The sequence below is a fragment of the Phalacrocorax aristotelis genome, chromosome Z (genome assembly GCF_949628215.1).
Source record: "Phalacrocorax aristotelis chromosome Z, bGulAri2.1, whole genome shotgun sequence".
In the NCBI taxonomy this organism is placed as follows: domain Eukaryota; kingdom Metazoa; phylum Chordata; class Aves; order Suliformes; family Phalacrocoracidae; genus Phalacrocorax; species Phalacrocorax aristotelis.
In genome coordinates, this window is record NC_134311.1 from 38,297,306 (window position 1) to 38,321,843 (window position 24,538).

The 24,538-nt window shown below is 39.9% G+C and overlaps 1 protein-coding gene across 6 annotated transcripts in view; it reads right to left on the reverse strand.

The window, feature by feature from the left end:
• NTRK2 (neurotrophic receptor tyrosine kinase 2) overlaps positions 1-24,538 on the reverse strand; it is a 200,211-nt gene that overhangs the window by 117,613 nt on the left and 58,060 nt on the right. For 2 of the 6 annotated variants that reach the window (XM_075078499.1, XM_075078496.1), the window contains exon 12: positions 2,768-2,839. The exons of the other annotated variants lie outside the window; for them this stretch is intronic. In XM_075078499.1, coding sequence (XP_074934600.1) covers positions 2,768-2,839 — 72 coding nt within the window. The remainder of the gene's footprint in view (positions 1-2,767; positions 2,840-24,538) is intronic. 6 annotated transcript variants of the gene reach the window in all.

The window sequence follows — 24,538 nt, forward strand, 5'->3', positions numbered from 1 at the left end:
ATACAGTACTAAATGAAGCAGTTTGAGTCTTCTGGATCACAGCTGCTTGGAGCCAACGTGAAAACAATGTGCAATTACTCCAGTCCGGCCTTGGTTTGCTTCACTCTGTTCTCAGTTTTACATGGGCACAAAATGGATCTCCATTCAAAGGAGCACCCTTCACAGGATACCGCAAGGAATGGAGAAGGAAAACGGTCTTTGAAAAAGGAAAGCTCCCACTCTTTGTATTTATAAATGTTACCTCTTACAGCAGCTTTTTGATAGAACAAAACACATACTATATTTAAAAGGCCAATTGCACCTAAATTACAGCTCAAAAACCCCATCCTAAGACTCAGTGACTTTACGGGAGAAAGTAAACAATTTTACTAAATGATACCGTGTAATTATAAACTTAATTAACATGAAACAGATTAGACATGAGTCTATAATGGATACCACGTTTAGTTGCTTATTGCCATAACTTCCAGGGGAGGCTATTAGCAAGGGAGTGAGTAAGGCTGTTCTCTTATTTGAAACTGTGTTCCTGCAACAGGAGCTGCTCTATATATGCTATGTCTCTATTCAAATCCTGTTTATTTGCTACCACTGATGCACTATGAACATAACTTTCCAAGCTTTGTGAACAGCCACAGAAATATCCTTTCCCTCTCCGTGCATGTGGAACAAGCTCCTGTCCTGTTACCCAATCAAGAAAAACTACTCTCAAACATATTACCGTCATACAACTTTGTAGGGACAGAACCAGGAAAGGAATGGTGCTATTGCTTAGTTATTTCTATAGCATTGCTAAGGTGTGCCGTCTGAATTTCCCTCTTTCTACAGAAAGAATGGTCTTGTAGCCGTATTAAGGTTAACAAAATGCTTGAAATGCATTTGAAATATTTCTTCTGAAAGGAGTTATTGATGCTTTACTTGGTGACAATTGCCCGTAAAGGCACTGTTTAAGAAATCCAGAGTCCTCAGCCTTCACAATCAAATCCCCATGCCTTTTAAATTAATAAATAGCCAGACTAATACATTTCACTCTTCTTTGGTCAGACAAACAGAATCACTGCCTACCTTTGGGCTCCAGAAACCAAACAGGTCCCAGCCTGCAACAATGGCAGGTCAGGAGTCCCTAGAACCCAGAAATGCTTTGGCCGTGATGCTGCCAGCATTGCTCAAGGTGGTGCTCTCACTTATGCCACTGCCAATGCAGAAAGAATCAGCAACAGGGCTTACACCTGCCTTCCTTCCAGAGATGGGGTTCACATGTCATCCCCACCTCCTGAACTTCATCCCAGAAAATAAACTCAGACTTACTTGAAGCAAGAGTTTGCTGCTGCAAACTATAGCTTGAATGACTCCACCCTACCAGTGTAATTGTGTGAATTCAAACGTGGAACGGACACCGTAAGACCCAAACAGTAGTTAACAAGCTGAAAACTCTTTAGTGTAAATGGGGTGTGCAAGACTAGTTGCTTCCAGGCCTACCCTACTAAGCTAAAGACTTCAAAGACAAAGAGGCTCAGGGCATATTTGTGTCAGTAAATAAAAAAAGGCTAAAGCCCAAGCCTGAGCAAGGGTATATCTTCTTTTTGCGCACAATTATTTAATCTATGTAAGATAAATAGCACTCTCCCAGACAACGCCGAAGTACAGTTCAAAGGACAGCATGGGTCAGGAATTATTTGCAATACACTATGTAGGAGGCCACCTTATTTGAGGGATCAGGGAGAAGAGAGTTTTAAACATATTGACATGACCTGTGCCTTTGCCTAAGGGCCAGAGAATGTACCCTAGCCCTATTTGCTTTGATGGCATACCGGTAGCCTCAAACACTGCTGTGCTTTGCCCTAGAACCAAGTGAAATTATATAGTACATGCAAACCACACACTGTGTCTACTCTCCAGGGAGACCACTTTAACAGATAATACAGAATTGAGTTATTTCTGATTACTTGAAGTGCAATGGAAGACATGAGTCAGTTATGTGAAATGCATGCTAGTATTGCAACTGGTTAAATAATTTTCAAAATAATTGTACTGATTTTGTTAATGTAGGACACAAAAGCCTGGTATTTGGCCAGTTCAAGTTATTTAGGCTTGGTGCCATGAATCAATATTGATGGAATAGAAGCAATTTTTGACAATCTGTCTGAAAAATATATTAACAGGTACTTGAGAGATCTTGTGATTTCAATCTTGTCTGGACTCAAAAATAAAATGATGATTAAAAACATGTTAGCAAACTTAAAAAAAAACAACAACGCCCCACTCATCTAAAGACAGTAGTCATTTGGGACTTTTTCCTATACATACAGCTGGGTTGGCTTACACTGAATGGATTCTTACCAATTGCTTCACAATGTATTTGTAATGAGCAAAACAAGACAGCAAGTTACAGTCTCACACTGTATTTATTCCACCCCAATTTATCAAATATTTCAACAAAATAAAATCCTTTTCAAGGCCTGTTCAAAGCCCTGACATTTACACAAAAAGAATTTCCCAGACTCATATGGGAACCTAACATGCCTCATTAATTATTCACAATTTTGACTGCATAGATATTTTTATGACCAAAAATGTATGTAGACCTGTACATATACATACACATAATAGAACAGATAGATCCCAGAAATATAACTGAAAACAAATGTAGTATTTTATAACATCATCTCTTCTAAGAATAAATAATTCTGCAAATTCACCAGGTATATTTAAAAACAATACAGTCTTTGCTCTTTATAGGTTAGGAGTCTGAATAGCTTTATCATCTCACCTTCATTGTCGCAGTCTTGCAATGAAAGCCATATTTGATCTACCAGACCAACTCCTTTTACTTCACCATGAACTGGAATGGAATGCATTACCATTAATGCAATTGTCAAGAGTTTGGTTTGCAGTTGCCAATTCTACTCTTTTTTTGATTTATATTTATTCACCAATTGCTCTATTTTCCATCCTACTCTGCAGAAAACATCCGTTGCAATACTTCTAGCTTGTTCCCAGTTCACATTTTTCACAGGTAACAATCTGTATTGTGAGGAGGGCTGTCACTATTAACTGATATTTTTGGGGCTGGATGCTACCAGACACAGCTTCTACATGTGTTTTAGAGCTATAGAAATATGCACGGCTTTAAAATATTTATGAAAGAATTGTAATATCATGCTTTATGATAAGCAGTGAGGAGATATTCTTCAGCCACTGGCCAAATTCTTCTTGGCCTGCAAAGATGAACTTAACGGACAGTTAGCCCCCACTGAGGTCATCAGTCAATACTTAGTCATACTGCATGGAACACTTTTTTTGGTCGGGGTTTATGGTTTTTGTTTGGGGCTTTTCTTTTGTTGGGGATCATAGACAGACAAAAACCTCATTCATTAACAACCAAGCCAGTAATTCACTGCATGAAAGAATCTTCAGAATACCTAACATCAAAAGAGCTTGTTCAGCACCTGGCCCTACTCCTTCCTCCCAGTACTGGAATTAACCTCTAATAACTTGCATTGCCTAAAGCTTCTGCAAGTTGCCATCTGTTGGGCCAGAGACCCTGGTGTTCTCTCACTGCTTCCTGTAAGGCAGGGGGTATCTATGTAGCAAAAACCAGGTTTCCATGTCTCCTCCTGTTCTAGTCAAGGTAGTTCAGCATGAGGTGTACAACCAAGTTTTGCCTATTCAAGCCTCTCTGCCCTGAGTTTTCATATATCAGTGCTAAGTAATCTTTGCAACATGAAAAAATGGACTTTACATGCAAAGACAACAGATCTGTGGCCAGAAGACCTAGATGTACATTATGAATTCAATGTAGGGACAAACCTCTAAAAATAAAAAACATATAAAAGCAAACCCCTGCCAAATGGCAGGGCTCAACTTAAATCATTTACTTAAATTATACTGCTTGAAAATTTGTGTAGCTGCACATTTTTATATATGTATGTACAAATTCCCTCCAATGTATTTCACATGAGTCACTGAACAGCTTTTTCCTTGGAAACTATATTAACATTAAGGTACTAGTCCCACACAAAAAAGCAATAGGAATAGATTTTCTATTACTAGCATTTTATGAACAGCATAAAATCTATAGAAAATATATATAAAACTGATTTGAGCCATACTAAATGTGGTGTCAGTAGAATGTGCAAAGTGAACTGTGGAGAGTTTTTGACTAATTAGGGGTTATGACCCACAGCAAATTTGGATCCATTGTGTTGAACGAGCATGATTAACTGTGTTCATAATATTCTACAATAAAGCTGACCTCCAGGAGCTCGCTCATGAAATTGTTATGATAACTGTAAATTCTGTCATGACTTCAGACCTTTACCCGGCCCAGGTGTTCCTAAAAAGCAGGAGATGGAAGAGATGATGCCCTAAATTTTATTTGTTATTTTTCAGCCAACATAAAAAGTATACTGGACTAATTTTTTAGCGCCTACTAATACATGCAGCTCATTCTACATATCACTTAAACTACAGAATTTAAATTTCAAGAAAGCAGAACCTGTTCAACAATATGTTGTCTACATGAAAACTGAAGCATGTAAGTAGGGGTAGGCAGCCTTCCTTGCTTCTGGACAAAGCATCAAACCTGTATTTTAGCAGCCTATTCAGAAAGAAAATGCTTGGCTGAGAGAATAACAGAATTCCAAACAAAAGATACAAAGACATTATGGTGTTCTTCTGTATTTGTGAATGACTGCTTATGATATTTTTCAAAACAGGAAAGCTATTTTACAGGGACAAAGGTTTCCACTCCCATTAGAGGAACATTGTTTCCTGTCCTGCAATTAAAATACTGAATCTGGTACTCCCCTTAGGATTTACAATAGAACTTCAGGAAGTGAGGTTAGTTATTGAGTATGTAACAAGTTTACTTAGTCTACACTGATCCAATTTCTAAATAAAAGAAAAAAAATGTACCAAAAATGTACCAAAAAAAGTACACAAAAAACTATTATTATTTTTTAAAATACACCTTTCACTTGCAGTTCTGGAAAACAAATGGCCAAAACACAGTAAGAAGTATCATCGCCCATCCTTTCCCTCACAAAGACACTTCTCTTTTCAAACTCAACTTTTTTACAAATCTTGCAAAATCAAATATCTGAGATATGCTATACCATCATTTCACAGCTTTCCTGTCCATAATGCAACTGCAGGATTACTGGGGATAGGAAGGGAGGGGAAAAGTCCCTTTCATGACTGAAAGCCATTCACGAGCACAGCACCCCTGTACTTGGATCATAGCAGAGCCCTCTCCTATAATAATATGGCTTTCTGTCCGAGCCTGACTATACTAAGAGTTATTGATGTCAACCTCGATTAAACAATAATTAAAGCCTTCAAAATACTAATATGGTTGGGCAAGGGTTATGAGGAGGACAGACCAAGCAGCAGTTGTGACCTTGAAAGAAAAGTATTGATCGGATTTTGCCTTGTGAAAGGAAGGAGGGGAAACTGAAACCATCCTGAATCATTAATGAGCTCCCCCAGCATGCTCCAAACTCCAGTTTTTTACATATCCAAGTGGATCTTTCTTCAGGCTTCCTCAAAAACAGCACATGTAGAAACTACTCATGAAAAGAAACTGCAAATTCATTCAAGACAACATGAAGTACCTCTAGGCAACAACTCAAGAGAGTCAACTTTAGATGATGTAATATATATTATAACGTTATTTATATTTTTAAGTATACATACATATGTCTGTGTTTACACATATATTACATTAATTACTGTGAGCAACTAGATGATGGTATTGATTGCCTGTGACACTACCTAGGCTTTTATTAGTACCCAATGATTCAGAATACGATTTTCAAGTCTTTGGATCTTTCCTAGGACTGAAAGGCTTTTGAGCATACTTTCTATTGGGAATATACATTTGGCCCTAAAAAAGGAGAAGTGGTTTTTGGGTTTGTTTTTTGTTTTCTTTTTTTTTTTTTTTAAAAAAAAGCTCTTCATAGAATGGAATGAAATAAAATTATGTAAAAAGTTGTAATTTGTGTGGCAGGAAAAATCCAAATAACTGCTGTTTTGTATTGATTAGCACTAAAGAAATATAGAAACATAAATGGGGAGCAGAAAGCCAACCATTAGATGAGACACAGGAAGTCATAAGATAATTTTCCTCTCATTTACCTTACATTTCACTACATCCTCCTTCTTAGTGAGTTTTCCTTCATCAATATATTCTTCAGTTTTTCTTCTAAAGTTTCCTTTCTTACAGATTGTCTCCAATAGTTTTTTTCTTTAGGTAGGTCCAGCTACTGTCTACTTACTGCAACTCAAAGAAGGCCCCCTTCGGTCTTGGCTCATCTAACAGTCCTACTGCAAATCCTCCTCTAACTGTTAATGTATTTCTAGAGAAGCCATAATCTACATTATAGAACTGCTTTTCTGATTTCAAAATGCCTTTATTAAACAAATCAACCACGTTAAAAGATCGGAAAATTATTAAGCAGAATTTTTTTAAAAAATGTGATCAAACCAAGAGAACTTGAAGAAAACCATCAAACAGCCGAATGATCATTGATTGTAGACATCTCTTCTCAGAGAGATGCTGCTTAGCAAAGAAAGGTATACCAACAAGGTGCAAATACAAAAAGATTTTTCTGTTTACCATCCACTACAGGAAGAAATAAATGCAACAGCTGCTGTCCCCGCTGCCACACAGCGCTGCATTGGCAAAAGTCTATAGGCTGTACCTGCACAAAGGAGGGCTCAGTGATGTCAAAGACAGTGAGTTCACATATGCAGGAAGTTGGCTATTTTAAAAATATCCATGTGATTAGTTTCCCTTTGATTGCCTATTTAATTACCAATATTTCCACTGTCCAGAGATTAGAAATCGTCTTTAGAAATACCCTCTTTTTCAAGGACAACATGGTAACATAGACAAAGGCAAGAATTACAAGTACCGGAATAAAATTCAGGTACCTTCTATAGCAATAGGATATAAAAACCCACTACAGTAACAGTGCTGCTTCTATACTTAATGATTACTGAATTAATGTCTTAAAATAAAATGTTAACCATTGTCGTACACAAAGAGTATAGGTGATTAAAAATTCTATACTGCAAAATCACACTCAAAAGGAGCCATTCGCTTTTGCCATAGACTCTGAAATAGAACAGTTCTGATCACCAGGGAAATTTACACTTTTGTAAGCTAGTGAAAAAACATCCAAAAAAGATTAAAAGATCATATGTAAGGAACAAGCAAGTTAGGCAATAATAAGGACACTCACTCAAGTAAGAGAGAAAGAGATGAGCTGTGGATTACAGTGACAGGATTACACATAACGGACAACATAGAAATCTATGCTATAATGAAGCCAGAATCCCATGCACCTTCAGTGTTAGTCCAAAACTGCAGTATGACCACACAGTAAGTTTAGCAAGAATCTGGTGATGGACAGCTTTACATCAGGAATTACGGTGCTATACAGGAAGAGAAGAATAATTCATAATGCTGTTGTTCAGTTTACATTTTCACTCTAACACTGTCTGTTCCATAAGATACAGGTAATGAACAATGAGGTGTTTCAGTGCCATGAGTTGGACAACATCTAAATGCCACATCCAAGAGCCTATATGACCTATGAATTAATTCTTTCTGATCAAAACAGAAAAAGAATATTCCAAACGAATTATTAAATATCTTGTTCTCTTTACCTTTCTAAGAGTTTCAAACCTTCCCACTTTTGGTACGTAGCTGTGTTCAGTCCCATAGATCTTCCTTAGACTTTATACAAAATCAAGGAGGAATAAAATGCAGTGAACATTCCTTTGTAAAAAAAGTTTACAATCTTGGCTGTGACTACTAGAGGCACCTAACATCAGAGGGAAGCTGTAATGATTTTTCAGAAATGAGCTGCATGCAGTCATATGCGTAAGTCTGTAATTTACAGGCCAAGGGCAAAATTCTCCTCTTCCATGCATGCTACAAATGTGATATCTGTGGAATCTATCACAGTGTTCATTCTGCACTGACTGGTAGCTCCTCTTTCCATCAGTGGTGTTGGCAGTGCTGGAAAAGCAATAGGACACGGCAGCCAGGCTAGGGAAAAGAGGTTTGCTGGCTGAACCCTGCAGCACCCATCACCATGACACAACCAGCCATACTTCTGATTTAACAGAGCTGATCCAGAGTTCTAATCAGATGCTTCTATGTACACAATTACTTGTGGTAATTGGGAGAGGTCTAATTTATTCTGCATTCATGATTTTACTTGTACATATTGCACATACTGAAATTCACTGTATTCCATGAAATATCCAGAGAAAGTCTGGCTGCTGCTTGCATTTGTTACTGTATTCTTTGATGTGTTCACATCCAGTCTTGTGACCGCATGTGAACAGCAGAGGTCAGATTAAGTAAACCTTTGCCAATAGAGGTGCCCCGGCTAGGGGCCAGACTGAGTGCCACTGTACAGAGCTTTGCAAAATAAGCTTTCTCATCTTCCTACCTTTTTGATTCTGTAGTGGCTGCGGCACAAAAGGCACATTTCTTGGCCCTGGCTGTCTGATTTTCAGTGTCACTCGTCTGGCCTTGGTTCATCCCAAGTTGAAATTTAAATATTTTTTCTTTTTTGTTTTGTGTTCTTAAAAAGGTGTGCAGGCATTCATGACTATGTGGACTCAGTGAGGGGCACCAAGACAGGTGACAGCAGGACACTGTCACTAGCTAAGGAGCAGGACACCTCCTGCAACAGAAGCACAGATTTCTTCCTCCAGTCCCATGATAACTATTCTGAATCATACATGTCTTCTGTTGTCGAATTCCACACGAACACACCAGCCTCAGAACCATACGGTTCCACTGACCGCAAGAGCTTGACTTTAGGCTGGCAGCAGTTACAGAGGAGAGAAAAGCCAGCTTCTCAAGTTTTCGCTCTTCTGTTACAGATCTCAGAGCAGCTCCTGGCCCCAGTTATGGTGACTGGACTAGGTCTGGCAACCTTTGCAAGATACCTGTAAAGGATGCATTCCAAACACAGGCCTGACCTAGAACAAACTCTTACACTGTTGTTCCGGGACATGTCACCTGGCCTTTCTCTGACTTCATCAGAGTTTGTCAGAGGTGATACTCTCCAAGCTCTCAATCCTCCCCCCTCGCTGTCTTTTCACTTGTTTTCATTGGATAGGGTTACCAATTAATTCCTTTCTTCATTCACTTTCCCACTGATTTTTTTGCTCCTCTCCATGACATCAGGAGCCACCCTTTGAAAGCTCGGTTGGGACCTCCCCTGCCCTCCCAGATGAACAAGCAATCACACTACCCCTGTTTCTGCCTTCCTTCCAACTGACAGAAGTCAGTCCCACCTTCTTCATCATAATTAAATATTGGAACTTCTCCACAGCTTGGGGCTCCTATCTTAATCCCCTCCCACTCTTCTCTTTCTACTCAGAATATAATCCATCCTTCCGGTACAAAACTGGAAAAGGGTGTTATTTTTGCCTTCTTTGCCTTGTTTTCCCCTAGTTATATGACAATGTTTTCTTTAACTATACTACAACCCTTTCCTTTTTTCCCACCACAGTTTAAGAAATTCCCTACCTGCTTACCTTTTCTAGCCTTCTCACTTGGATCCAAAGATCTCCCCTCCTAGTTTCCCTTACCTCTTTTTTCACCCCTCCCTAGCTCTTCCCTGTCACTTCTCACTTAGCCCAACCTTCTCCCACAACAAAAGCAGGCTTTGATCTTGCCTTTTTTTTTCAAAAAAAGTAATCCCATCTGCCTTTTAAACTATTACCTTTATTTCTCACTGAGCTCACTGAATGAACTGCAAGAGGTTCACCTCATCTTATTCCTGGACTGCCAGCCCTCCAGCTACTATCTCCCTGGTCTGCATCCAAGACCTTATTCATTGCAGACCTGACCCACAACTGTAGTTCCTACTACCCTTATGTAATACATCATTCACCTTCTGTGCTACGAGTTTTACATGACTCATTGTTTAGAGCTGTTTGTTCAATCCAAACTGCCACACACTACCCTTCTTTACAAAATGATGCTTGAATTCCTTACGGTCAGTCTCAGAAAGAAGAAAAGATAATGTAATTTTCTTCACAAAGTAGGTGTCAAGGGGATGCAGGTACAACTAATCTCCAACCACCTGCACTACTGCTGAAGACAGATGAAAACCTACACAAAGAACTACAAAACATTATTCTGCGGAAAAGGAAAACCGAATCTGTTCAGTCTGGCTGCAGGAATCATGCAAAATTAACTTTTCTTATTTTTCCATCTTTAATATTTTAGACATATTCTGTAAGACTAGCAGCCCCTTTAGTAAAATTAAACAACAGAAACGTGTCAGAGATATAATCATATTTCAAAAGGTGAATCATAAGGAGTGAAGCCATTCAGTATTTCAAAAAATGACATATTTGGTGTTTAAGTGACAAAACTATGACTATACTGGACAAATAAAAATATTCAAACACCATAAATTTCTGCTACACAAAGCAGAAAACTATTTTGAGTCACGTTTAGGAAGATTCTTTTCTGTCTGTAGCTGACAGGCTATACACCAAACCAGGAATATGTATGCATACAGGAACATAAATCGGAATGTACATGATCCCCTCAGTCTGTGTGAAAAGGATTCATCAGTTCAGGCTACAAACGGTGTTCATACCTACCACTAGACACATGTAGTTTTCTTACTGGCATCAGCAAAGTGGTTTTTGTTGTACCTTTTCCGCTTTCCACACACACCAGCCAATGCAGCCAGGTACATCTGAAGTGCAGCTAAGGGCACTCTCTGATATTTCAGTTCCTTAAACTCCATCTTCCAGAACCTTTTTGTGGCTAAGACTCACCTAGGGGAATTGGTGCTGGTCCATGTCTTGTCCAGAGCAGGTTCAGGAGAGACCTTATTAGCTGGGGCTCTTTTCTGTTACCGTTTTTTAAGCCCTGCAATGCTGGCTGGAAGCAGTACTCTAGCAAAACACTGACATTCCATCCCGTATTTAAGAAACTATCTAAGAACCACTGCACGATGCCTCCCTCATCCAGAGCCCAGTGTGTTACAGTGCCAAGGTTAATTGAGGAGCTAAAGGCCAATATTAAGTTCCACCTATTCTCTGGGAGGATTTAGTTTCCCATGTTACTATAAAGACACTTTTCTCGATGCACATAGAAGCTGACACAGCCAACCGCAGGACCTCTGCCTGCTGCAGTTCTCTCCCCAAAGAAATGCTAACCCCCATCAATCTAAATGAGTCCAATTCCCATCTACATGCATTTACTGGCAGCGTAGTATAAAGGAGCCATTGTGTAAAAAAAAGTCAGGCTCACTGACCTTTTTTTTTTTTGAAGGATGCATCAGCATACCAACATGTTTAGATACCAGTCATCCATTCTATACAGCCCACTTCACCCTCCCCTTGCCAAAATCCCCCCACTTAGCAAGGACACTACTTCAGTTTTAAACATTAACAAGACAGTTCTTTGACTACGTAACAGTAATAAACACTGAATGCTGTAGCTGAGGTTCTTCTTTGGTTTTGCTCCACACACTGAAGCAAAAAAAAAAAAAAACCACTGGCGATGAAGTTGTTCAACTGAAAGAAAACATTTCAGTTAAAGCATTTCTATATTACTCACTGCCCTGAACCCATTTTCAGAATTATCAGAGAGGAGAAAGGTTATCAGCAGTCAGCTGCAATTGAATGAGTTAGAAAAAGACAGGGTATCTAACTAGCTATACCCTGAGGTATCTATTTAAAATGTAAGTAAACTTGGAAGTTAGGACAGCTGGAAGATGCATGGGGAAGCTCTTAGATGCTCTGTGCCTTGTAGTTAAAAGGTGAGTAACAAATGACAGGAATTAATTTAGTGTGCACAAAGTATGAGAGCTCACTGGCAAAGAGATCACTGTTCCAAGCAGCTGGTGCACACAACATCGCACATGAACATCATTTTTGTACAGGTAGTGGTCAGCGCGAACTGTGCTCCGCTTTATACTGCATGCAATCAAAGTGCCTGTTTGCAGAAGCACAGCTTGTACTTAGCAAAAATGTTGTCCTGCCTTCTGGGGGCAAGTCAGAGTTTGTGAACGTTACCATCACTGCAGCACCTAGGCACTTAAATGCTAGGTGATGTCATTGTGATATAATAGTGAATGTCTATTGTGGCATCACCATCTTTCGAAGTACACAGATAGGTCACAGCCAATTGCATAAAGACTGCAAACACATGGAAGGAATTCCTATCCCTTTGGCACCATGAGGGTATGACTGTCATCCCAGAGCTGCCACAGGCAACACCAGCACTGTGCTGGGTTACTGCCATAGAAAGAAGGTACAGGAAGGCAGAATAAGACAGTCTCGTCCTTCTCCCAGGAATATCATCTCCTCACAATTAAAATTTGGCACGTTTGGGCCTGAACCATGCAACTGGACAGACACTTCCAGACCCTGCAGGAACACACAGACTCTGACCTAAGCTCAGGAACTGTCCAAATGCACCAAAAGAAAAAGCTGGGGTTCAAATTATCCAAGTCTCTGTGTGGCCCCAGAACAGTATGGTCCAGCAACCTAAATGCAGAAACACTCCTCAGTTTCTCTGTTGGTTTGCTATCATGCTCCTCCTGTGCATGCTGCATGACCTGTAGGACACACCACGTGCAAGACTCAGGTATAGGCTGCTTTGCCAAGGAGCAAAAGGAAGAATGTTTCCTCTGGTTCCTCTGCACTCATGCCAGATTGTGAATTGGTGAATTGCACCTTAAATCAACTATAATAAATTCCAAACTTTTATTATGCTAAAACAAAGCCATGTGTACTTATTTTAGACTCTTCTTTACCAAAGCAACAGGGTGCTTAAGAGACAGAGAGATGGAAACTTTCTCTCCCTTGCCAGCCTTCCTGTGTGAAGCAGGCATAGAACACAAGAACAGCCATGTCAGTCTAACCAAATGAACATCTATTGCCCCGCCTCTGACAGGGGCCAAAAGTATCTGCCTGAGGGATCATTTAAGCACAGAGCAAGCACATAGTCACACTTCTCCAGAATACCTTTGCAGCCCAAAGGTTTCACGTGCCAGAGGTGATGCCTTCGTGCTTAATAGCTGTATCGCTCAAACTCACAGCCTCTGGGTAGGGAAACAGGCTGAGTGCCGTTCACCTGGCTCACAACCTGCACCTACTGGGCACGTGGGGTTTACTGTGCCACCGGCAGGTTGCATGACTTCTTCTGATGGCAGCAGAATAGCCTACATTAATGTTTGCCTGGAGCATGCAGGGAGAGGCCACTGCAAGAGCAGCTGCAATGCACAAGCTTTAGACACCATGAGAAGCAGTTACAATACCTGCCTAGCTGGCCAAGCCGGCACTTACAAGCACAGAAAAAGAGAAATTTAGCAGAAGAGGCTACCTACTGCTCTTCAGAATGACTGAGGGCTGCGAGAGCTCGTGGGAAACCTCCATGTGGATAGCAATGGGCAGAAACTAGCTGGCGGTAGCCACAAACACAGAATTTCACTGGTTTTAATTTGACCCTCAAGCAGCTAGGGTGTGAGAGTCATTCAGCAAATGAGCAACTGCATCAGAGCCAGCTGAAGCCCTAAAACATGGGTTGCTCTTAGTACGTATACCCACGTGCCATAGGAAAAGGACAGGTAACAGTGTGGCTCTAGAGGTCGTGGAATGGAACACTACAATGGCCCTCTCCAAAAAAAAATTAAGGGATGTCAGGAAATTCTGGTTCAGACAATATTGTGGAAAAAGGAATATTTCTGTGAGGTACATTTCCGTTGAGGTACATTTCTGTTGTTGTCTGATCCTACAAATCACAGAAATGCAACTTTTTGGAAGGGAACAAACACAGAGAGATTAGGCCACAAACCTTTCTTGGAAGCCCTTGGTAACACATGTTTCAGCTGTGGCTACCAGCTCCTGTGCCTGAGTGATCCCAGGTGAAGGAAAGGGTATTGTAACTCAATTCACTGATTTTTAAGGAGTGTTACTCTCCAAGTTTGAATTAGTTACATCGTCTTCTGACCAGAATCAAAGGTAAAATTTCTCCTACTTTACAAGGCCATATAGGGCACATCTCCCTGTTGGGGCTGGCCCTGTCGCATGTGGAGGTAAATCCATGAACACAGGCGCTTCTCACAAGGGTTACAAATGAACTCCTCCAGCTGTGGATGGTTCTGTGTACTCTCTGCGGGGGAGTTGTGGCAGTGCAGAGATTGTGCCCTGCTGCGGTGAAGTGCCACAACTGTAGGCTATCTTATTCCCTCCTGTTATTCCATGAGGATGATGCATTTAAAATCCAAAACAGATGTGAGAGAAAAGGTCTGAGTTCTCAGACATGCCAGCTCTGTATTATCATACCATCAATGCACAGAGTGGGTGGGAAGGAAAGAGACTGGTAGAGGGAGGAGGACCACAGTAAGATTGGCTGGCCAAACTGCCAGGAAGAAGCAAAGCTTCACGACAAATACTTTGTCATCTGTCGGGGACACACGAAGGACTTTTTAGAAATACTTCTTGTATGTTTGCATTGCTCCACTTTGTGCTCCAGGGCATTCAGATAAACCAGGCAGTTGAAGAAACAGTGGCATGATCCTTTAGCACTGAGAATAAAACTGACCTATAACAAATAATAGATACTAAATGGTTTGTCCATTTTACTTCATTATAAAGGACCCTGTTACATTACTCCCACTCCACCACTTTATTTAAGAAGCTCCAAAAAATCAAACAGAACAAAACAGAAAGATTCCTAACTCCACCTTAATTTTTCTTTAAAAATTCTCAAAGAAATAAGACTGATCTCATTTTGTCAGATCTGGTTTCTCATTTCCACACTGCAAGTGCCATCAATTCTTCCTGGTTTCTGGAATGGCAGCACGAACAGTGTTAAATGGGACAAAACAGGGCAGAAAACAAAAAAGAGAGATTGAAAGACTCGTTTAAAAAGACAATTATGATTTTTATGTAGGATACAGAACAGATGTTAGGAGAAAATGGGCTTTGAGGGCAGCACAAAAAGCTACTTGGAAACAGAGAATATCATTCCCATCTCACCTCATCACTCTTTTATGGGGAAAAAAGGCATTATTTATAATATATTATTCTGATCCTTACACTGGATTAACCTCCAGGCTGAGGACTGAATATAGCCTTAATGTTTTAAGTAAATAAATGTGAAAGGCTAAAACAGCGGCCACTGTGAGGCGGAGGCATACCTTCATCGCACCAGTGAGGAAGCACTGGGGAGGTACAGTATCGCCAGGAAGAGAACAACTGAGAACAGCTATGAGTCACTTGGAAAAGGTGTGTTCAGCTACCCATAAAGAAAACACCTTGGGGAATTAATGGGCTGCATTGGTGGGGCTGTGTCAACAGCCAATATACAAAGCTGCTACTGGGTTGAGATACCCTAAGAGATGATAAACATGCACTGGGGTGTGTGTGTGAAAGAGAGACCTAAAAAGGACCCATTCATTCAAATAAAACAATCTTATTTGAACTTTTGCCCAGAACTGGAACAAAACCTAAAGTGTTCCCTTGACTAGAAACTCAAGCAGCTTGGCTACCTTTTGTCTTAATTTTTCTTCATTCCTGTGAACTCCTGTGCTTCCTCATTTCTTCCTAAGCAGCAACAGCATTGCTACAACAATGGCTTTACAGCACTTCTTGTTCATTCTGAAAGAAGAAACCCCATGAACCTGGCAAGAAAATCTGTTCTTGATGCTTTTTCCAAATATTCAGATCCAAAGAGTGCAATGTCATGAGACTGTACAAACAAAACAAAGGCATCTTCAGATGCATTAAAGGAAGCTGTTGATTAAAGGCTACTCCTGTGTGTTTTTGCAAAATCAGGCAAGAAAGAACAAGCAGTTTGCCTGATTTGGGGAAAGTTCTGAGGCACAGGATTAGAACACTTTAAAAATAATATTCAATCTCTGAGCAGTTTTGGTTTGTTGGGCTTTTTTAGACACATACATGTGCCTGGAAGATACTTAAACAAGTCTTCATTTTTTGTGATTCCGTCTGTGCTACTTTAAAAGACATGGCTCCATTGCAGAAAGCAGAATGACAACAGCTGTGAGGAGAGTTACAGCAGTGCTCTGTGCCAGCCAGACTCTGAGCCCACGGTGAATCTTCCCCTGTTGTGCAAAATTCAATACTGAATCCTTTTAGAGGAACAAAACAAAAACCAGCACTCCAACTGTACTAAGATCTTGCATCTGCTAGCAGAACTGATAAGTAGCTTACATGGCGAGGCATTCAAAACCAGAACTTTATGAGGCACAGTAGTTGTAATTATCTACTATTCAGGACAAGCACAGGGTTTGTCCCAACTTCAGGACAAAAGAAAAAAGGCAAAAAAAAAGTTCAAACTTCAGAGTCATTAACAGGAATCAATGCAACTCAATCAGAGGAGGAACCCTACATCAATCTTTAAAAGCTGAGGTACGCATATGGAAGGAAACTTACATAAAATCTGACAGGGACTGTAAAAGGAGTGGAGCAAAGCCCTAAGCAACACATGCTCATAATCCCCATTGGTGTTGTTCAGCTGAGGTTCACATACCTGAGCCAGATAATTTGCCTGAAAAAGATGTTGCTGTACTGTAAATTGCATGTGGTCTACTGTAACCCTTCAGTATTTCCCTGTCTTCACAATTAAGCCAGTATTCAAAGGCAACACAGAACAGCTCAGAAAGTGTCTTGTCCACATGCCACCTTTATGTACCCCCTTTTTGTTCCTCTGAAGCATGAGTCATCATGTCCAGTGACGGGACAAGCAGCAATGGGCACAAACTGAAACAGAGGATATTTAATTTAAACATAAGGAAAAAAAATTGTACTGTAGGGTTGATTGAACACTGGAGGTGTTCAATCCTTGAAGGTATTCAATACTAGCTGGCCAAAGCCCTGAGCAACCTGCAGTAGCTCGCCTTGCTTTGAACAGGGGGTTGGACTAGACACTCTCAGAGTGCCTGCCAGCCCCAGTTGTTCTGTGGCCAGTCAGTACAAGCTGGACCAGCCTCCACCGGCAAACTCTAACAGCACTTCTGCTGGCAGCCCCTTCCATATTAGCCTCTTTCCTAGCTGGAGATCATACAGTTCTTCATTTCTAGCAGGAATACCTTCTATTTATCTACTATTGATGTTCCCACCTATGCTGTTTAAGAGCTGCTTGGTTTTTAGCCTCAGTTTTCTAGCATCTTTTAGCCTCAACTTTTCCTCAAATGTTGATCAAAACCAAGCACATATGTGCTCTGTAGTAAATAGTGCTTAAAGGATTGGAGAACTGGGGCCACATAAAAATAAATAAATAAATAACATAGGTTGGCTTTGCTATTCTTTGCTCCTTGTCTTTGTTCCCATTCACTCCCCACATATGAATACTTCTTCCAACCTATCTTTGTGCCTGATCTCAGTCTGATTACAGGCAAAGATTTAATTATTATGACCCACCTCCTCTCCCACCTCTCATTCTGGTCATCCTTGTATTTCCTCCTACATCCAGTCTCATTTTTCACTAAAATTCTCCATGGGCTAAACCACAATTGGCCCTCATAAACTAACACATTCCCAGGACAGCATGACCTGCGTATGGGCAAAAGTTTGTATAAAAGCAGGTAAGTGTTCAAGCTTTGCACATAAGGAACTAAAACTCTGGGCTCTGTAAAATAAGGACTTGTGAAGCAAATGTAGAGGTAGACCGAACACAGGGTTTGATCTCTGCTGTTTACACCTTTAAAACTAACTCTTCCACTACTACTATGATCTAGGAGTTGTGTTATTCCTGTAAGCCTCGGCCCATATCAAGGTAAAACCCTGGTACCTATGATTTTCAGCCCTCCTCACTCCCAGTGCATCCATTATTAGCCTCATTTCTCTCCAGCCTCTTTCCATTTCGTCTCTAAGCATCTTCCTAGTTCTCCAGTTCATCTCACTTCATGCACACCACATACATGTGCACTTCTTTATCCCATCAACTGCTTGCATATCTCTTTTTGGGGGAGGGGGAGTGGAATACAACAGGTACTTGTTCACACTTGCTTTCCTCATATTATTTCACTAGTAACAGACATGAAGCCTCAGATAATTTTCCTGTGTTAATAATATCCATCAGTATAGTAGTCTGTATCATTAAAAGCTCTCAGCAAGTTAGTTGCTCCTTTTTTGCCTCAATCGTTACAATGAGTTTGAATTTTGCAACCAAAGGAGATCATAGTCAAATGCATCTTCTCATCATTAAAAATTCTCCAGCTTCAGATTTGAGATGTCTCCCTAAGTCCTTTCTTATATACAGGGCACGTTGTCTGCTGGCTTGTTCCTACTATAGAACCAGAGCTACGTTTCTCTCTTGTATCTTGCACTTCAGGCTCAGGCTCTGGAAAACTAGTAGCAGACAAACAGAAAGCTGAGACCTAGAGACCAAATTTTATACAAACAGTAACACTGGAAAGCTAGAAATGCCTAACAGTTTGTTCTGATAGGGTGCCACAGCCCCAAAATAATGCTGTAAGAGACACCCCTTTTCTTTATTGGAACACAAGAGAATGGTGACTTAAGTATTTTAAGATTTTTGTGAAATCCTTTAAACAAAATTACTTTCATGGATCAGTTAGTAAGGACTCTCATCTTTTGAGGTACTTATAACAATTTGCTTCTTCAGAGTAAGGTACTTAGAAGCATTAACAACTCTACCTTCCAAATATTCATGTGATAAGTAAATATTACTGCCCCCATTACACAAGTGATGCACCTAAGACAGACAATGTGTATGATCTGCCCTTGACTGCAGGGACTGGAATGCCAATGTCAAACAGCAAAAAATAGCTTCTTGTATGTGGTTCAGATGAGCAATATCATCATTGCCTTTACATGTCTACTCACTAAAAATACTGTGGATTTGAGCACATTCATTTTTTTTCTACATCTTATCTTACGACACTGACTCACATGAATTAATCCCTCTTTTATATTCTGCTCATTGACTAAATAATGAAATGTTCTAAAGACATTAAAGGATTGACGCCCACAGAATCGGCATTTGGGTAGGTACAACACGGCACAAAATCACTTCTATAGGTACAAATGAAAACTTTAAAAGTTCAGGATTTCAGTGACTTGATGAAGGTCAAGCAGTAAGCTCGTTCCCAAGCTACAAACTAATCTTCTTAATTATCTGGCAAACAAGGCAAAATTTTCCAGGAAGCCCTCACTGCAAGCTTATTGCAGATCAATTTGAACATTAGATCGTATTTGTCAAACTGCAGGTTTTACTTAGTTTAGAATTACAAGGAGCAAAAGCTCTTCTAACTGCATTTCATTCTTCTCCTAGTCTATAAGCAGCCCAATTGCTTAAGCAAGACATGGGATAACACATGAGGTAACAACAAACAACAGGTCTCTCTTTTCTCATATCAGTACTTCAGACCACTCATTTAGAATCAATTTAAGCCCTCCAAAAGCTGAATTTTTCTATCACCAATGTGAACGAAGCAGGGTTTGTTCTGAAGTCCTTTGCAAGCACCCCTTCTTCCACAACAACATGGAGTCAAGTCAAATGTATTAAAGTAGAGAATACAATGACCATTTGCTGTATGCTTACATACAAATAAGACAGAAAAGATTTCTCTGGCAGGTTCTAAAGTTGCATCCAAAAGAATATAAGAAAGACTCAATAAATGGTCACGGTAACACATTGCACTCTTACCTGGCCAGCACTGTATTTAAAGTCATGTAAATATGATTACTTGGGTAAATGAAGGCTATGACTTTAAGTCATCATGAATGCATTGAGTCAGAATGACTATATTGCTTTGTAAGGAAGCTTTTATAATGCAGTTGTACAGTGTTTCTTACCCAAAGTAAAATACTGCGGGACAACTGAGAAATATGCTGGAATTGAAGACAAGTTCTAAGCTGCCCTCTCCTGTACTGTCTTTTCGACCGAAGCTTAAAATGTACAAGAGTTTACAAGCAAAAACAATATAGTGAATGACACACAAAAGAAAAAATATTCCACAACTATGAATGTGCTCCTGTTAGAATAACCAATGTTTTTAATTAAAAAGTTTTCAAGGATGTTCACGGCTCAGCACAGAAGTTACAGAAGTCACTTGAGTGAAAAAGCTATCAAGAAGTAGGAGAAAATACCCTGTTTTGACTTTGGCAGGCAAAATCCATGGGTGTGTTCATAACTTTTAATCAGCTTGGTGAAAGAGCACAGCATCCTGACTAATAGTCCAAATTTTAAACTTACACTTAAAAACAATGACAAGCAGCTAGCAAGGGCTTGAAGGAAAGGTTGTATTTTGGGGTGTTCATTCTAAAAGGCACACTATTTTCTTTCTTAAATCAGCCCACATGATCTCAATACCTGACCAGAGAAAGACAAATTTCTGTATGCTGAACTGCACAGACTTGAAAGTCTGCACAAGAGGTGAAGCATTCATAGTCAGGACTTATGTTTAGACATAGTAGGCAGTTCAGAGGGCACTTGGAGAAGCAGCACCTTTCAAAGTGTGACACCCAAGCTCACAGACATGAGAAGGTAGCTGGCGCTGCCTAAGTATCAGGGGAACTTCAGGCTCAGTTTGTTCCCTTACTTTTGCACTACTGCACTCAGCTCAAAACAGTGACAAAAACTTCACACAAACATTCAAAAAAACCCCTCTTATCCCAAAGGGATCAAGCACAAATATATTTCCCTCTACTTCCGTCAGACTCTATTTGTTAGCTTCTTAAAAGACAGAAGGGGCTTCTTTGGGGAGGAATGGGTTCCCTCTCCTTTCTCGTTTTGGTAAAACCTACAGAAACTCTGTTTATCTCTACAGTAAAGAAGCAGTGATAATAGTCTTGTCCATAACCATCCACTTCCAGCTTTCCTAGCAAGCAAGAAGCATTGAGGATATTGTCTTGTTGCTCGAGTAGGGATACCCTGTCCTAAAATTTACTACAGTTCAAATCAGCAAACATGCTTTCACCCTTTTAACTGAATTATGCTACTTCAAAATTTATCCACTGATTCATCTTCCATCACTTTCCTCCATATTTCCATTCATGCTTAGTGGCATGCTGCTGTATTAACTTTTGCACTGTGTATCAGGTTGGTTATATTGCAACTAATTCTTTATTTATATTTATTTTTCAACACAGGAGGTAGAATAAAGCACAACTAGAATTCTTCTTCCACAAATCCTCTCAGGGAGTTCACAGACCTGCCCCTGCCCTCTCTACTCCCGTTCCCTGTTTATTTTTCAGTTTCATAAGCTGGTTAGATGGGTCAGAAATACATAGAAAATGATAAAAGCTGTCTTGGCAGCCTTCAGTGAATTCCCACCATAAGCACTTTCACATCCTCCAGCAAGCAAGCAAGCCAAGGTGTTTTGTAAGAGCAACCCACAAATCTTAATGAATACATTTAAGAAATTAACTGAAGCTTTCACCATTTATACTGCAGCATCTTGCAAGGGTGTAAAAACCTCACCTCCAGATTCAAGCAACCAAAAGCAGCTTTTCACACAAAGCTGTTATCAACAGACCCTGTATAAGGAGGTGCTTAAAATGTACTCAAGCAGAGGAATAGAGAGAATTATGTTTCACCAGTTACTCTGATGAATTTTGCAATGGAAGTCTGGAAGTCTAGCACAACATGAGAGCTTATCCACAGAGTAGAAATAACAGGCTTTTCTTTTTTTTACTAACCCTATTTTAAGTCTCTTCTAGCACAGATCACCGACCAGCTCTGTGCTAATACTGCTCCAGAAGTTAATCATCAGAACCTATTTTCCCTAGCTCTAAAAGACAGAGTGAAAAGAAGCAAGGCAAGAATTAACATAATTGCCTTGTATGGTGCAACCCAGCTTCAACCAGAATCCAGAACATCACAAACAAAATGTTTTCATTTTGTTACTGGCGGTGAATGTGTGCTTTACTTGTCTTCATTACCTGCAAAACCACTCTATTACTACAATTTAGAAAGGTAACATAGCCCAAGTTCTCCCCTCACCTTAGATGCATAAAATGAAAAGAGAAGTCAAAATAAAGGGTAAGTTATTTTGATACAGCTCTTCAAGAGATCTTGATAAGAGGTTGATCAGTACTGCCAATCTACTGGAAGCACAAGAGGACTTGGTGCTCCTTATCACATAAACTGGACTCCTTTCTGCTCATTACAGTAAAGGAAAGAAGACAACGGGGCATGTGAGCTCTGTGGTAGTCTCTGTGGCTCTTCAGCATGTGAAGTGTTTCCAGGTATGGGCGGCTCTCATGCAGCAAAGCTCAGATACAACCACCTGCTCCACATGTCTTTCCGGGGGCACTATCACTGTCAGTCCCAGACTCCAACCATGCTCAATATCTTTAATTGCAGAAGGACTCCGCAAGGACACAGTCTAAGAAACAGGCAGAGGACGCCCATGCAAAAGATGGGATGAACTGAACTGGCATTTTAAAATATGAGGCATAAAACAATGGCTTCAGGGAACTGCAGATGCCTGTTGTGAACCTAGATTGGGTGAAAATTTCACCCCTTACATAAAGGCGTTTCCTACTGGGCACACAGTGATGACTGCACATTTACATATTTCTTTTCCTGATTTCCAGTGGAACATTTTTTCCCTCTTAGTACATGGTTACATGAAAAATACCACTGAGTGCCAGTCTGACTTGCTCCACTTATTGAGTGACTGTTTTGTTTTTTCCAAACTGGTTTCTGAAGCAGGGTAGGGAGATGTTTAATGACAGGGTGTCTGAGGTGAGTGCGTCATGTTATCACAAGATAGCAGAAAAATGAAGCACAGCCTTTTGTGCATTTCTGCCTGATGTAATGCAGGAAGTTCCTTCTTATGAATGCAAAATATTCATTAATATTTTGGGGAAGATTTGAAAAGAAGATTTTTATATCTTGTTTTATAAATATATTCAATGGCAACCTGGATATTTTATTACTTCTTACTTCCCTACTAAGACTATTTATTAAACCATGAATTATAACATGATGTCTGTATGCTAAGTTGGGACTAATTTTGCTGTCACTGAATTCAATGGCAAATGACTCAAGGAGTTCACAGGTAGCTGGCTTGAACCTTTTATTCAGAATTTCCAAGATACATATTTTAAATGTGTACTGATCAATACTGACTGGAAAAAAGTTCTCTTCATCTTTGCCTTATTTTCCTCATGCTCAAATACCCAAGGTTGTTTATATTCATTTATGAATTCTCAATACATACTTATGCTGCAGACTTTTCATAGCAGGTAATATTTTATTATTAGTCTGGGTGTTACATATCAATACGGTGTTCTAATATCAGGTGTTTAAATATTGCTTTAAGATAATTTCAATAATACTGATGATGATAAATGGAGAGAGTGTTTCTGGGACTTTGGACTATAGATAGATCCAGACTGTGGAGCTCAGGTGTGAATGCAAACTTTGGAGAAGTCTGAGGTTCAATTCAGGGACAAATGAAGGTCACTCCTTTCTAATGAAACACTCGAAGATTGTTTGTAGCTCAGAGTGACATTTCACCATTACCACAAATACCATGCTTGTGGTTAGTTTTTGAAGGTGTGTACCTGAAATGTGAACTCATTTTACTGATTTTTCTTACCATCACTGGTCAAATTTAAAGAATAAAATAAACACCATATATGAGGCTGCTGCCTTTTCATAATTCATATAGTAATTTCCCCAGAAGTGTATCCTTACTAAAATATGATCTACGTGGACAATTCTGCAACTAAAAACTGTTGAGGCCAAACTTACTGATCATGCAAGAGCATTACTTTTGTGAGAAAAGTTGTACCTGAAGTTACTAAAAAACAACCACCATGTAAAGAGATTCCTGGAAGGTAACTTGATACTACACAAAATAAAATTTCGTGCACTCTCCCTCAGGGTCCAGTTTACTTCCTAGTTCCTCCAGTAATGTCATGTTGAAATATGTAATGCAAATTTTGAAAAATCTAACAAGCAGTCAGCTTTAAGGAGCTAACATCAGACATTTCCACAGTTGCTCTCATTTAGCTTCCACCTACTTCAGCTCTCTAAATGCAATTCAGAAAGCTTCAGACACAAATAAAATTTAGGCTGAACTGTTGTTCAGTCACAGAAAGTTTCTTCTAGTCTTTGGCCAAAACTCTTCAGCTGTATCCTGCTGGTTCTGTGTTGCTATGCAGGATATCTCACAACGACTGCCCTCTTTTAATGCTACCCCAAAGAGCAGATACTATGTCATATCAGAAGGAGGTGAGAGAAAAGGTTCCCGTCCCAGCAAGCTAATCTGCATGGACTACATTTCTGCTCCACTCAAATTTCATTTGTTGCAGGAACTCTCCTCTAAACAAAATATAGAAACACAAAACATACAGTAGGTATCTCTGAAAAAAACCACTTGTCAAGAGCAAGTAAGGGTTACCAAAATATACATCTATGTGGTACTACATCATAAGCACAGCTGAGAGGAAGGACATGCAGGTAACAGGAGCCTACCAAAAGATTATTTACCACTCTCTCCACAGACACTCAACTACGTATCTTAAGGACAAGAGC